The 15,226-nt window shown below is 41.3% G+C and overlaps 2 protein-coding genes across 2 annotated transcripts in view; one reads left to right on the top strand and one right to left on the bottom strand.

Moving 5' to 3' along the window:
• LOC310795136 (NLR family CARD domain-containing protein 3-like) overlaps positions 1-6,075 on the bottom strand; it is a 34,088-nt gene extending 28,013 nt beyond the window's left edge. The window contains exon 1 of the mRNA XM_083657178.1: positions 6,025-6,075. The gene's annotated coding sequence lies outside the window, so the exon portion shown is untranslated. The remainder of the gene's footprint in view (positions 1-6,024) is intronic.
• Positions 6,076-10,428: 4,353 nt separating this feature from the next.
• LOC310795146 (minor histocompatibility antigen H13-like) overlaps positions 10,429-15,226 on the top strand; it is a gene marked incomplete at its 5' end in the record, with an annotated part of 44,240 nt that continues 39,442 nt past the window's right edge. The window contains one exon of the mRNA XM_083657189.1: positions 10,429-10,644. Within this exon, the coding sequence (XP_083513315.1) occupies positions 10,429-10,644 (216 nt within the window). The remainder of the gene's footprint in view (positions 10,645-15,226) is intronic.

The raw sequence follows: 15,226 nt of genomic DNA, 5'->3' as shown, positions 1-15,226 counted from the left end.
TCATAACACAGTAACTCCAGTAGTGATCAGCTCAAGCATCATCATAACACAGTAACTCCAGTAGTGATCAGCTCAAGCATCATCATAACACAGTAACTCTAGTAGTGATCAGCTCAAGCATCATCATAACACAGTAACTCCAGTAGTGATCTGGGGCCTGTACTACGAATGTTGGATAAGAAGATCCAGGATCTGTCCCTTGATCTGGTTTGTCTAAACCAGATCAAGGGCTAAACCAGATCGAGCTGATCTGTCTAAACCAGATCAGCTCGATTGTAGTTAACTTGTACTACGAACGTCGATTGCCACTCGTTAACGCAAACCAGGTTTTTCTAATCTAGCTGGCAGCTCGTGCACATGAAAATGCCCGTGCACTGGAGCTCGTGCCCGCAAAAGAGGCGTGGTTTTTAACAACTGCCAATCACAGTGCAATATGGACTGCTCCAACTCTGACAGCGCCAGTCACGCCTATTTCCTCATTTATTGAAACCGCAAATACAAATCTGCGTTGGATATTATTACTGTTCCCGAATGACTGTCTAAAGTGACCACTTTTATCCACACCAGTAATTTCTTTGAAGAGCGGTTTCGTAGGCTATCTACAGCTCTCTATCTACAGTCTTTTGTGGAAGCAATGTGTAATCTATCTCAGTCCAAAATCCGTATGTATAGACCATTTAGTCTCAATGAATAATAATGATCTCATGATGTGTTTAGTCGCACTGTGCGACTAAACACATCTGAGATCATTATTAGGCTATTTGATTGAATAATTCCTATAGGCTAATCAATAAAAAAAAGAATGATAATAAAATTAAAAAATGCTTCTGAACTGAATCGACGCGGTACGTGCGGGCATAGATTTCATTTATAAAAATAGCCTATTTTGTGGTCACATATAGCCTATAGGCTATTGTCAGCAGGGCACATATCTCCATATTTCATATAATGATGCTGGAAATATGAAGTTCAATCACATCATACAGTTGCAGCTGCAAAATGCAGGAGTAGCCTAGATATGAATCATCTTAATATGATTAAGATGATTAATCATCATGATGATGATATGTGCAGGTGATCCCATATTAAATTGCTTAGATGTAGTAGGCTATTCTAGCATGTAGGCTATGACCATTTCAATTCCAACCCAACGTCAGTCTCAGCTCCGTTGCGCACACGGCACCGTGCGCTTTGGAGACGTTTATGTAACCTTTTTATGCCGGTTTAGTGATATTTCTCCACTCACTATTCAGCTGCAATCGATCAGCGGGGTCAAACAACGTATCTAGGCTACTTGAGAGCATTAAAATGAATATATAAAAACATATTCCAAAGTGGTAAGTAGGGCTTAATTAAATTATTCGTCCTTGATTAATTCAACATTACAATTTGTGCTCCTTCCTAGATGGGAAACTCATCCAGAAAGGGGTTGGCCATTTTTCCAAACTGCTGATTCGATTGGTTCGTGGGCAGTGTATTTAAGGTCTAATCTTATCCTTGCAACTTAACCTGCTGCGGACCAGGTTAAGTGTGAAGCATAAGTTGCTATGGAAATATATGTTGGTAAGAAGTTAACTTGCTTTGTAGTACGGCTAAACCAGGTTTAAACCTGAAGTTACCTCGCTAAACCACTAATCTTGCTTTGTAGTACAGGCCCCAGCTCAAGCATCATCATAACACAGTAACTCCAGTAGTGATCAGCTCAAGCATCATCATAACACAGTAGCTCTAGTAGTGATCAGCTCAAGTATCATCATAACACAGTAACTCCAGTAGTGATCAGCTCAAGCATTATCATAACACAGTAACTCCAGTAGTGATCAGCTCAAGCATCATCATAACACAGTAACTCCAGTAGTGATCAGCTCAAGCATCATCATAACACAGTAACTCCAGTAGTGATCAGCTCAAGCATCATCATAACACAGTAACTCCAGTAGTGATCAGCTCAAGCATCATCATAACACAGTAACTCCAGTAGTGATCAGCTCAAGCATCATCATAACACAGTAACTCCAGTAGTGATCAGCTCAAGCATCATCATAACACAGTAACTCCAGTAGTGATCAGCTCAAGCATCATCATAACACAGTAACTCCAGTAGTGATCAGCTCAAGCATCATCATAACACAGTAACTCCAGTAGTGATCAGCTCAAGCATCATCATAACACAGTAACTCCAGTAGTGATCAGCTCAATTCAAAAATTAGGACATATTAGTGCAACATAAAATACTATATCAAGTCATTAAGGTCATTAAAGTGCTGTGCAGATTATGCAGAAGCAATATGTAAAATAAATAATAATAATAATAATAATAATAATAATAATAAAACATAATACAATGCATACAACTGCATAGAACATAGAGAGTGATAGGGATTGCAGCCTCTCAAAAGCAACAGGAATAAAGGAGACTTGTTTTTGGCATTCTAAAACGGCGGCCAGAGAGGAGGAGATCAAACTCCTGATAAAGTGGATGGTCAGGACAGTCTAGAATAAGTTTGGCCTTAATCCTGTTTAAAGTAAATGTCCTGAAGCTGGACTTGCTGCACCCTGATCACCTTACTAGCCACTTTGACAAGCTTTGCCAGCCTGTTTTTACTGGACAGGGTGAGGCAACCAAACCAAACCAGGCCACACAGCAATAAGTAACAACAGACTCAATTGATCAAACAAGGTCATTAAGACATTGCACACCTTGAGTTCAGTTTTCTTCAAAACTCTAACGTGAAACGTGTTAACTGTGCAATAACTGTGTAATAACTGTCCAAAAGCTGTGTCTCAATAACTGTAAACAACGGTGCAATATCTGACTCATAGCCTTGTTTATAATCCAGTGTGGTTTACATATACTAGACTGTACATAGGTATACAATTAGATTTTATTTTTATACCTTCCTTTTTTTTTGGGGGGGGGGGGGGGGGGCGCAGATCAGGGACCGCTGGTGCAATGGGGTTAATCTTAAGTGAATAAGTGAATAAGTTAAGTTAATCAGTTAAGTTTAAGTGTTACGTGCGCTTCATTGTGCATACATTAGGCTACTCTATCTGCCTTTACACTTTAGGTTTTGTGTTTACAGATTAGGCTATTTGTTAAAGGCCTCCATGAAATGTGTGTGGATATGCTCTATGCTGTACATGTTTGTTTTTGTGTGGACTCTGTCACACTCTAGTGTTGGCTTATTGTACTTGCAGCTATGACAAGAAGGCCACGAGAGAAGCCTGTTGATTTGTGATAGAAAATATAGGCCTACCTACCCATATACCCATTTATTTAATAGTTTATAACAGAAAAGTTATCTCTTTATCTTATGTCCTTTCCTTTAGCTTTATTTCACTTCAAACTTGAAGTATGAATCTAAATGCTTTATTGAAACAATGTTTTAAGTTATGATTGACTACGACTGGCCCCGCCCTCAGGCACGAGGTGGACATGACTCAACTCGTGGCGTCCTTTATCTTCCTGCATGGAAGGTGGCGGTGTAGCATGATTTTGTTGAGTGGGAATGCAGCTTAACTTAACTAGATCAAACATGCACGATGCAGTCACTGCCAGGGTTGGGAGGGTTACTTTAAAAATGTAATCTGATACAATTACTAATTACCTGTTAACAATTGTAATCAGTAACGTGATCCAAGTATCACAATATCAAAGTAATGTAACTGATTACTTTCCGTGGCTTTTGGATTACTTTTGAACACATTTCCTGCATTTGACTAATGGAGTCTGGGGGCATGCTCCTCAGGATGACAAAAAAAACAACGTCTGTGTTGGTTACAACAGACATTCATCCAATCTAGTGTTGCCTGTTTCTCATTAATAATAAAACAATAACAATATTTCCATTACAGTGCACTGATATTATCTGCTTTCTAGGTATTTATTTATTTTGGGTGCACTGGTCCTTTTTAAGTGCCAACTAAGTGTGTTTTTTCAAGTGAGTTTTTCCCCCTCTCCAGTGGTTTTATGTTGTATTTATTTGCACCATAGATATCAAACATAAAGTAGACAATAGGAAGAATCAATATGTACACAGCTGTCAGCCACTTGGGTAAAGATACAATATACAATGAATAGAATATACAATACTTATACCATGGTCTGGGTGAATACTCGATTCTGATTGGCTGCAAGGTGTCCATTAAAAAGTGATATTGTACAGTGATAATGGACACCTAGCTAAATGGTCTGTTCACCGTTCATATCAATGCGCCATAGTTTCATCAGTGTTATCAGGAGAGCAGTTTGAGCTCTATACCCCCGTTAAGGGTTAATATGACAATTTTGGAACTTGAGAAAAAAATTGAGTCGGTCAAAGTAAGTATTTAAATCACCCCTGTGTGCTCAGTTTATCAAAAATAACTCTTATTTACAATTTTGATTTTCGTTTCGGAGATTTTTTAACCTCGCGTCATCAGGCTCTTCTCGGCGAGAAAGAGGAGATTTCCCTCGCTCGTGCACGAGCCCGGCCTTTGACACAGAGAGAGAGAGAGAGAGAGAGAGAGAGAGAGAGAGAGAGAGAGAGAGAGAGAGAGAGAGAGAGAGAGAGAGAGAGAGAGAGATAATTTTCGTTTCGGAGATTCCCTCTCCTGAGAGAAGCCGGCTCTGTTCTGGTCAGCTGACAGAAACCGGGCTCTCAGCTGTCAACTGTCAAACCTCCTGTTTACAACTTGCAGCAACCAGCAGCCAGGCGCTCTGGGAGAGCGCGCGCTGCCTCTTATCACTGATACAAATCAAGGGGTCCACCCGCTATGCACAAATCAAGTCAAAGAGGAAAAAGACGAGATCAACAAAAAGAAAACAACGCAATGGGCAGTTAACAGCAACACACTGAGAGACGTCCTTGTACAAAACATACCTGGACTCCAACATACTGAAAGCAGATAGTTTTCACTCTACTCCTGCCTCGCGCCATTTACGTCTTATAAGACCCGCAGACGTTAACGCAGAGAGTTCTCTCTGCATGTCACCACATACAGCCCCCGCTGCTCTGTGTTACTTCCTGAAACTCGATCGCTCTTAAATGTTAATATACTTGGCCAATACGTATCTATCATACAAAATAAAGCAAGCTGCCAAACGGTAATGTCTTCATTTAATGTAGAACGCAAAACATCGTTAAACCCGCATTCCTGTGATAAAGTTAACGTTTGAGTCGGCTTTAAAACGGAGGGTGGTGGAATAGTGGGAGGGACTATTTTATTTCGTGGAAGACTGATTTACAGTATGAATAACAGACATTTAGCCATTTAGATTGCTTTATTTATTACACATGGAAATATAAATGACTGGTCTTATTGTTTTGTTGGCAAGTGACCATGGTATAAGCGGGTTAATGCACTTCGAGGTGTACATTATCACTTTTTAAGGGACTTCGCGGAGGCAACCATCCTCGGCTTCGCCTCGGACGGTTCACGCCTCTCGCGTCGTCCCTTAAAAAGTGATAATGTACACCTCGTCGTACATTAACCCTTACATGTAATCCTGCTAGTAATCCCCATTTTTCACTAAATGTAACTGTAATATTGATTACATCTCATCTGTAAGGGATTACAGTTAACTTGTTTGTATCCTGATTACAGTAACCAGATTAGATGTAATCAGTTACAAGCCTGCTCACATTTCCTGCTTCTCAGTCTAGTCTGTCATCCATTTTGTGCTCTGCTTAAGAAACTCAGAAAAGGCCTCCTCTCTATAGGCTACAGTTAAATTACTTTGATCTTTATGTATTATAGGATTTGATCAGTTATTTTAAGGGTAATGTCTTAAAGATTGTGAATATCAATGCTATATGGCCAACACTTAGTAGCCTTTTAGGAAGCTTTGTGAATATAGGCCATGGCCCTTATGTAGCCTAAATCAGTACTTTTTTCATGTATTTGTTTTATTTAGTGGGAAGCTGATGTAGGCTACTGTTGTGTTAATGCTGACTCTTGTTCCCTGTACAGTGCAGGGTCATAGTCTGTTACAGTAAAATGTTAAATAATTATTATTTATGTTGTAATATATTAAACACTCACCCTGCACAGCTCCTGTTGCTCCTGCCTCCTGCTCTGCTCTGCTCTGCTCTGCTCTCTCACTCAGCAGCACTTTCACACATGTTTGCTCCTCTCCTCAGGTGTTGCTCCTCCCCTCAGGTGTTGCTCCTCCCCTCAGGTGTTTCCAGATCTTGTGACAATAACAAGCAGGAATTTGACATTTAAAAAAGCGCTGCAGTAAAACAACATGAGAATGATCACAGAGCTCAGCTATCTGGGGACATGAATATGATGGAGTTGTTGATCACAATTTGATTTGATCTTTTTATGGACATTTCAAAAACTGTAACCTCTGTAGAACTGAAGGGATATTGTTGTTATGTTTAGTAGGCTATCTAATTATTAAAGATGGTTTAGTGAAAAATAATAATAATGACAGATGTAGGCTATGTATTTCAACAAAGGAAATAAAGAAAAAAATCAAACCTTTCCTGTTTTAACCAACCTTCATGGCTATTCGAGTATAGATTTCTGAGTTTACAAGGTGCACCATGAGCCATGAGGCGTGAAGTCCCTCTCAGTGCCCACAATGCTTTACTCTACAAAGCAAGTAGACGCTCAATACAATTTTTCCCACGGCGCTGGCCAGCAGGCCAGGCCGGGGTCAGAAGATGATGAAGTCAGGACACGCACTCATGGACATTTAGTGAAGGGTGTTGGGGCTAGGGATTTGAAGGGTGTGTAGGGGGAGTGGCTAGGTGCATGTGGGTGGTGGAGGAGTTGCAAGCCAAGGGGGCAGGGCTATGGAAAAGCGGTGAGAGCTAGGGCTAGGAAGGTTGTAGCATGTCGGGGTTCCAGGGATGAGTATGTGCGGTGGCTAGGGGGATGTGGGTGGTGGTGGGAGTGGGTGTATTACATACTACAGCAGTAGAAACAAGGCTAGGGGGAAACCTAGCATATGGCCAGTGCAGAAAAGCATTGTGGAACCTGTTGGCTGTAGCATTGTTAAACCGTAAACAATCCCGAAACATTTGCGTCCGACTCACCTGCTTCATGCTGAAAACCACGATGAAGTTTTGAGGTAACGGCGAAATTCTCGATTTCTTCAGTTTCTGACTGAGCTGATGTGATGTGTTGTGAACACCTGCGGGTAGATTCGCGGCGAGTTCATTTTAAAGTTCTGAACGGGCCAATCAGGAGCTCTTATGGAGATACATAACATAAGCTCTCACCGACGCCCTACGTCAGCACGCTTCCGGAATAGCTACCGGAAGCCTGAAAGAGTCGGACGGACCCGAGCTGAGCTGTATGCTAGCTAGCTAGACAAATATATACTATAGATGGGTCACCGCAGCGTCCCCCAATTCTAACAAATGGTAGCAGCAAGTCTCCTAAAACTGGGAGCGAAGGATTTCACGGTTGAGTGACGTCACCCCCGAGTTGTCCACGTAACGTTCCAAAAAAGTCGGGAAACTAGCCAGGCAAATGTAAGAACTTCCGATATATTCTTCCAAAATAAAAGAACACAAAAGCCAATAAAATGATTAATTTTACACATTTAAACAATAAATTAAGCATTTAAGAAGATATACAATACACATTATGTTTATGTATAACAATAACTGTTTTATTAACGTTATTCTCAGTATATTAACGGATAAATGCTGTTCACTGGAAGTGGCAGCTTGTCAAACACACACTATGAAACTAGCAAGTTGAAGAACTTCCGGTTGGGCTTTTTCAAAATAAAAGAACACACAAGCCATTGAAAATGATTAATTTGCACATTAAAAGTATAAATCAAGCATTTAAACGAAGCTATGCATTACTAATTATGTTTCTGTATAACCGTTTCAATAACATTGAGGACGTTCTTTTCAGTATCAAATAGAAGATGCTGTTGACTGGAGTGCATAGTTTTACAAATTGGACACTGTACAAAGTGGCAGCTTGCCAAATATATAGTGATCTGATCTCCTTTTGATATCTAATGTAATAATAACTAATCTAATGTAATATTTTTCACTTTAATTCAATGAGCCTATAGCTCCCTTGAAACTGTTTGGAGCCCCCACTTTGAAAACCTCTGGCCTAGGCTATTGTGATGTTTCCTCTTTTACTGAGGTGTGCGGTCAGAGATGGGCGAAAATACATCATAAAGTATTTTGATACAAATGACAAATACTTGCTCAAAAAATGTATCACAATACAAATACAAAATACTGGTCTGAAAAATGTATTTGAGGTACAAATACGTATTTTGTATTTTGAAAATACATAAAAATACATTTTATAAAAACTGATAAAGAGCTGCAACAATTAGTCAATCCATCAATTCATTGCCAAATATTACATTAATTGCTAATTTTGATCATCTATTCATCATTTTGAGCCATTTCTGTAAGGAAAATGTCCTAATTCTCTGATTCCAGGTTCTCAAATGTGAAATGTTCTGGTTTCCTAGATGGTAAATCGTCTCTTTAGCCCTCTGTGACAGTGTTCTCCTTTGTGTACCCTCTAACACACTACAGTTCTTTCAGTTTTAGCTGTTTTTCAGCACAGCTAATTTCTCCCTCACTTGCAGCTGTTAATCACCTTCTGTGAGGGCTTTTGACTTACAGGCAGCATTTCTACATGTTAACCTCGAGTTTTGGAACTTTGACCATGTTAGCCCTAGCTATCTGACATCATAACACTATCCCTGGAGATGATGTGCCATGGCTGCAGTTATGGAAATCGCCGGCTCCATGGCCTCCCAAAATCATGACTGACTGACAGACAGACACCGCCCACCCACCTCGGCGCCATCGTGCAACTGTGCGCTCATACTACATCAGTTGCTCGAGTGACATCACTGATGACATCACAACTGCCTGAGTGACATCACAGTTGGGCAATCAGTTGCTCGAGTGACATCACTGATGACATCACACTTGATCGAGTGACATCACTGATGACATCACAATTGCTCAAGTGACATCACTGATGACATCACAATCGTGACGCACACTGCCACCACACACACTGCCACCCACTTTGCCAATTTTAATTAAGGAGATATAATTTGTTGTGTCTTTCTAATATGATACACTGGTTTGAATATGCAGTAAACCGTTTCATTTGCAGATAGGCCAGTGCATGCATCTAATCATCAATTTATATTAGTAATTTATCTCTGGGGGAATTTCCACCAATACAAGGCTTCATACTAGTTTAGATGAAGAAGTGATGTGAAGTCTGACTCAAGACCCATCCTACTCTGCCTCTGATTTGTGGTTGAGTTTGTTCTGAGGGTAAGCCAATCAGAGGTAGAGTAGAAGTGACATGTCAAATTTTGTTTCTCCACAGTTTAAACCTGTGTCAATGGTAAGAATGTGTCAATTTGAGAATAAAATGACATAACATTAGAGAAAAAAGTATTTTATGTATTTAAAATACACAAAATACAAGGTCTGAAAGTATTTTGATACAAATTACATCTTATTTTTCTCCGTCCAGCCAAATACAAATTACAAAGTACACAAATGTATTTGAAATACGTATTTTAAATACATGTATTTCAAATACTGCCCATCTCTGTGTGCGGTGTGCATACAATGCATTGCTCAAGACAAGTGTACATGATGGATTATATGAAAATGCAATGTCAGCGTTATGCGCATTATGACTTGTTTAGGACTTGGAACTCAAAGTTTAGGACCTGGGACCTCTCAGGAGTTGCCTGTCTTCACTTGGGATTTGAGTGCAAAGACTTGAGACTACGTGTGTTGTGTGAGTTGCAAAACAAATTCCACCACATCTGTTGCACAGTGATGTTTGTGGTACCCGGAAATAGAGGCAGAGTGCCACCTCTTCGCTTCTTCTTCCTCTCCGAGTTCCACCAGAGAAGAGTTCTGACATCTCCATTCACTTCAATGGACCAGTTTTTTTCCAGGAAGTAGAAAGTAAAACTCTTGAGTAAAAAAGCAGCACTCTCGAGTTGCAGCAAAATAGACAGTGTTGTACTTTGAAAGGGTTTTTCATCCCTTGAAATGAATCAAATTGTACATTATCTGCTTTATTTTAGCATGCAAAAGTAGCGCGAGACCCATTCCTGGCTGTTCATTGGCTAATGAGTCTCGCATTTTGGTCCTCCGCTGACGCCACTCTCTTACTAGAGGAGTTCCACCATACAGTGGTTCCGCCACATCTGTTGCACAGTGATGTTTGTGGCACCCGGAAATGGAGGCAGAGTGACACCTCTTCGCTTCTCCTTCCTCTCTGCTCAGCAGCGCTTTTAGGAAACGTGGCCTTTACAGAGACTGACAGAGAGGCAGTGCGCTGTAGATGAATGAGAAAAACACAACACAGTTAGTTCAGCTTCCAGCAGCAGCCCTCACTCACTGCTACAGCTCGACCACCACCAGCGACTCTCCCCCCTGAAACATCCCCGAAAACAACAACAGCATGTCTGAAGCGGACCACGCCTCGGCCCTGGCCCCGGAGCTGGACGCCCCGAACGCCACGGTGGAGACCAACGGGACCGAGGCGGCGCTGAACGCCACGGCTCGGTTCGTGGCCACCCCGGAGGGCACGGCGCTGGCGTACGGAAGCCTGGTGGTCATGGCCCTGCTGCCCATCTTCTTCGGAGCCCTGCGCTCCGTCACCTGCTCCAAGTCCAAGGTACCTGCCCGCTGCACCACGGACCAGCCCGGGGCTTTCACTGCAGCCCGGACCCGCTGTCCCCCGGTAGCCTCTCCGCGGCTAGCTTAGCTAACACAGCTAGCTGCTAGCTAAGCTAACACAGCTAGCTGCTAGCTAACGTTACATTCGGCTCGTCAGGGTTTCGTGCTGTCTGTCTCTGAATACATCTCAAGATGTCTTTAAACGTGTTGCGGTTTCGTGCTGTTAAGTCAGTATTTTAGCCTATAGGACTAAAGTGATTGTTTTCCACGTTTATAATTCAGATGCAAATTCGCTCTTTTTTATTTCATGCTGTAACTCAACTGCCCCTAAAGTTATACTCTTAAAATGTCTGAATATAAACTTGCTGCACTACCACCACCTTGTGTGTGTGTGTGAATCCATATGCATAACGTTAGTGATTGAAGCTTTGAGGGAGGATAATATGGTTTGTGAGTAGTTCTATTTGTAGTTCGCCTGATGGTGATGCCAGTTGACCCGGCTCTTTATTGGCCACAGCAGTCCTGGCTGGAGCCTGTGGGGGTCAGAGCCAGTGTTTGTTTACCAGCTGGCACTCAGTTCATACTAGCAGCTTGTCACAGTGTCGCCTGCTGCCCGCTGCTGACCAGCTAGCTAGCTAGCTGCTAGGCCAAACGTCATGTTAACATTAGCTTACTAGCGTTAGCTGACCGTTAGCTGGAACACAGGGTGGCACACAAAGCAGAAGGAAATGATGCTAAGCAGATTTTGGAAGATAAGTAAGAAAAACCGACTTCCAGGAGTTGATGACACGTATTAACGTACATGACACAGCATCATATAGTTTGAGAGAGAGAGAGAGGGGGGGGGGGGAGAGAGGGAGGAAGAGAGAGAGACGTGTACAAGAGTGACTTGCGCCCTTTTGGGGTTTTTGGAGAGTGGAGACATGCGCAGTGTGCAGATTAGCTTTAGGCAAAACGCACACACACACACACACACACACACACACACACACACACACACACACACACAGTGGTAGCTGATGCTTCCTGACAGCAGCTCAGTATGTACAGTAGGATGCAGCCTACAGCAAAAGGCATCAGAGACTCGGGTGTCTGATGAAGACACAGAAGTGTCGTAACGTTTAAACGTAGTCAGTCCCTTTTGCTCTCCGTTTGTTTATTATCGATTTAGACGAGGGTTCATGCCGCCGGCCGCGGGATCACATTCTCATATCAGCACAATATGATTCCACTGAAAGATGATCAACAATAGCATTCATACTAGAGATGCACCGATATATCGGCCGATTGCAGTGGTCGATATTTAGCCAGTTATCAGTTGGGTCACATAATTTATTGTTTGTTTGTTTTTATAAACACATTACAGTACGATTGAATTTGTTACCCATTTAAAGATAGTGTGATGAAGGGCTCAAAAGACTTTAAAACAGGCCAGTTATTTGTTTATAATGAAGATTTAGTTGTTAGTTACATTCGGCAGGTAAAAGGAGATTTTCTGTGGTATCGGTAAACACATTTTCATTCAGATATCTTGGGGGGAGCGAGGTCAAGTGGACCCCTTTGAAAATAGTTTTTCCCCTGGCAAAATGTCCCCCTAATTTTGGATTTTGATTTCGTTTTCGACAAGCTAGCATGGTTGCAACCAATATAATTGTCTTCAGTCTTCTAGTTTCAAATGACCAATCAGGAGCACAGCAGCAGAAAGGGTTAAAAAATAGGGAGACTCCCGCAAAAATCGGCAGTGTTGAGAGTACAGGTATGAGTCTTGTATTATTGTGCAGTCGTCATAGTAGCTTATGGCCTGCTGCTTAATATACTGACTGGTAGGATGATCCAACCTGTTGCTCAGTCAGCTGACTTCAGAACACCACACCTTCTATCTCTCCTTCTCGATCCCTCCTTCCCTCTGTCTTTCCAAACCTTTTCTCCATCTCTCTGTCCATCCGCTCATCTCTTTCTTAACCCCGGTTTAGAGTTGAAACTTGCACCGACTTGCAACCAGCTACAACTTGACAAGCTGAATTGCTGGCGATGCCATCACAGGACATCACGGGGGTCTTGAAAAGTATTAAAAGTTGATCAATCAATTTAGGGAAAATTAAGGCAGTTAAAAAGTATTAAAAAGTCTTAATTGCCATTTGTGACGTATTATATTCTGTAGCTATTGTGCTGATTGTGTTAAATTGTCATGATATCTCATACAGTATCGATTGCAGACCCCTGAATTGAATCTATATTGTATTGTGACTAGGGCTGGGTATCGTTCAAAATTTTTCGATATCGATACCGTTTCGATACTTGGATTTCGATACCGGTTCCTGAACGATACTTTTTTCGATACCAATTTTTAGAAAAATCCATTTTAACAAAAATAAAACAGCATTACACATTGAAATTATTTTACAAATCTTTAGTTTTCCCCCCATCTTAAGTTTTACAGCAGAAAAAAATAAAACCTACTGTATTTAACATAACTTTAAGTTCTCTAAACGTATTGCCGTCCCTACAAAAAATATTGGAAGTACTACAAAGGAAAGAAATGTCAAACAAATAAATCAGTGGAATAGTTTTCAGTGCAAAACAGAGAGTTGCAAATCAGGGTTTAATGCTCACTGATGCAACAGAACTCTATTCTTGTCCAAACTGATGAGATGGATCCACTTCATGCATGGAAGACTAGTTGAGCATTGACTAGCCTATCAATATAGCCAATGGCACAAAGTGAATCCCATTTATATTCAACAAACTATCATGACATCAGCGTTTGTTAACGAGTTGCTAAAAATACATAATGGGAGATAACGTTAACATAACGTTAACGCTAATTAATTAAACATTAACGCTAGTGTTGCAGATCAGTGTTTAATGCTCACTGCTGCAACAGAACGTCATTCTTGTCAAATCTGACGAGACAGCTCCACTTCACGCATTCACTGACTAGCCAATCAATATAAATGAATCGCATTTACATTCAACAAACTATCATGACATCAGCGTTTGTTAACGAGTTGCTAAAAATACACAATGCCCGCTTGCGCATAACGTTACGGCGGCAATTAATTAAACGATCTGCTAGCTACAACTCACAGCCAGATGCATGGATTTGTCAGACTGAGGGATCTGATAACCGCTAACTTGCGGTAAGCTGACCCACCTCTCAATTATTTCTCTTATCTGTGGAAACCAGTCCGTGTTGTTTCTGTTTCTTTTCCTGCTTTTCATCATCTTCGCCATATGGTAATCCAGGATAGGAGTAGCTTGAGTGGCTAACTTCTTGTATACTATATCCGCACCGCACGCCTGGCTCACAGTCACAACAAACACACCGGCTAAAGTGGGCGTAACGTTTCCTGCATGCCTCTACATGACAGCCAATCACCAGCCGTATTAGAGCGCGGCGTGCAAGCATGTCGCATGCTTATAGGCTCAATGACGCTGTTTTGTTTTGGTATCGAAAATTGGTATCGATTGACAAGGGAGGCTTCGATACCCCTTAGTATCGATGTTTCCATTTCGGTGCCAAGTAAGTATCGAAACTCGATACCCAGCCCTAATTGTGACAGACTTTGTGATATCTGCAAATATCATATTGTTGTCCAAAGAATGAAACTTGTGATTTACACCCCTATAATATATTAAATATATTGAAAAGGTCGAACCAGTTTACACCGCTGCAGCTTTTTCCCTGCAACGTTCTAAAACAGTTGTGTATCCTTGTGAATCATTGGTGTAAACAGGGCTTTAGAGGCAGCAAAGATGTGATAGTGAATATGGTGATATTTTCCACAGTATATTATCAGACATCGTAAACGGTGTCAGTGGCCCAGCTTCCTCTCTGTTTCCGCACCACTGACCATAGCGACTAATGAGCGCAAATTTGTAATTGCTGCGACCACGTAATTATGTACATTTCAGAAATGCAGGACGGCAGAGCCCACCGTACTTTCAGCCTCCTCGGGCAAAAAACTGTGAGCGGAGCGGCGACGCTTTCAAAAGCTGAGAAATGTTCAACTTTTCAGAAAAGCGCCGGGTGACTTCATGACCCGTGTTTTCCAGCCGGGCGATGGACGTTGTAGGCTAATCATTGAGTTGACATTACTGTAACAGCCATCATAAAGGCAGTAGGGGTGTCAAAAATAATAGATTATAAGATGCATCGCGATGCGGACGTGCACGATTCTGCATCGATTCACAAATGTCAAAAATCGATTATTAATTATTATTATTATTATTATTTTTTAATAATCAAATAAAATATAATGGAAGTACATGCAGTTGTTTATTTTAATTATGGATCATAATACAATGCAATTCCAAATGCACTTTTATTTTAAAAGTAGCCACACAGTGAGAAAAAGAAAGTGAGAAAAAATAAATCATGTATTGCGGAAAAAAGTGATGCATCGATTTAAGATGCATCGATAATCGTAATCGAATCAAATGGTAGCCCTCTGAATCGTAATCGAATCGAATCGAATCGTGAGGCCAGTGAAGATTCACAGCCCTAAAAGGCAGTATGGATTATAACCGGACAATCTATTGTAAATATCTGCCATCTGGTAAGCCTTGCTTGTTCTACA

The sequence above is a fragment of the Poromitra crassiceps genome (genome assembly GCF_964638095.1).
Source record: "Poromitra crassiceps genome assembly, chromosome: 20".
In the NCBI taxonomy this organism is placed as follows: domain Eukaryota; kingdom Metazoa; phylum Chordata; class Actinopteri; order Beryciformes; family Melamphaidae; genus Poromitra; species Poromitra crassiceps.
Note: the sequence above shows the minus strand (reverse complement) of the source record. Positions and strands in the feature narration are given on the sequence as shown.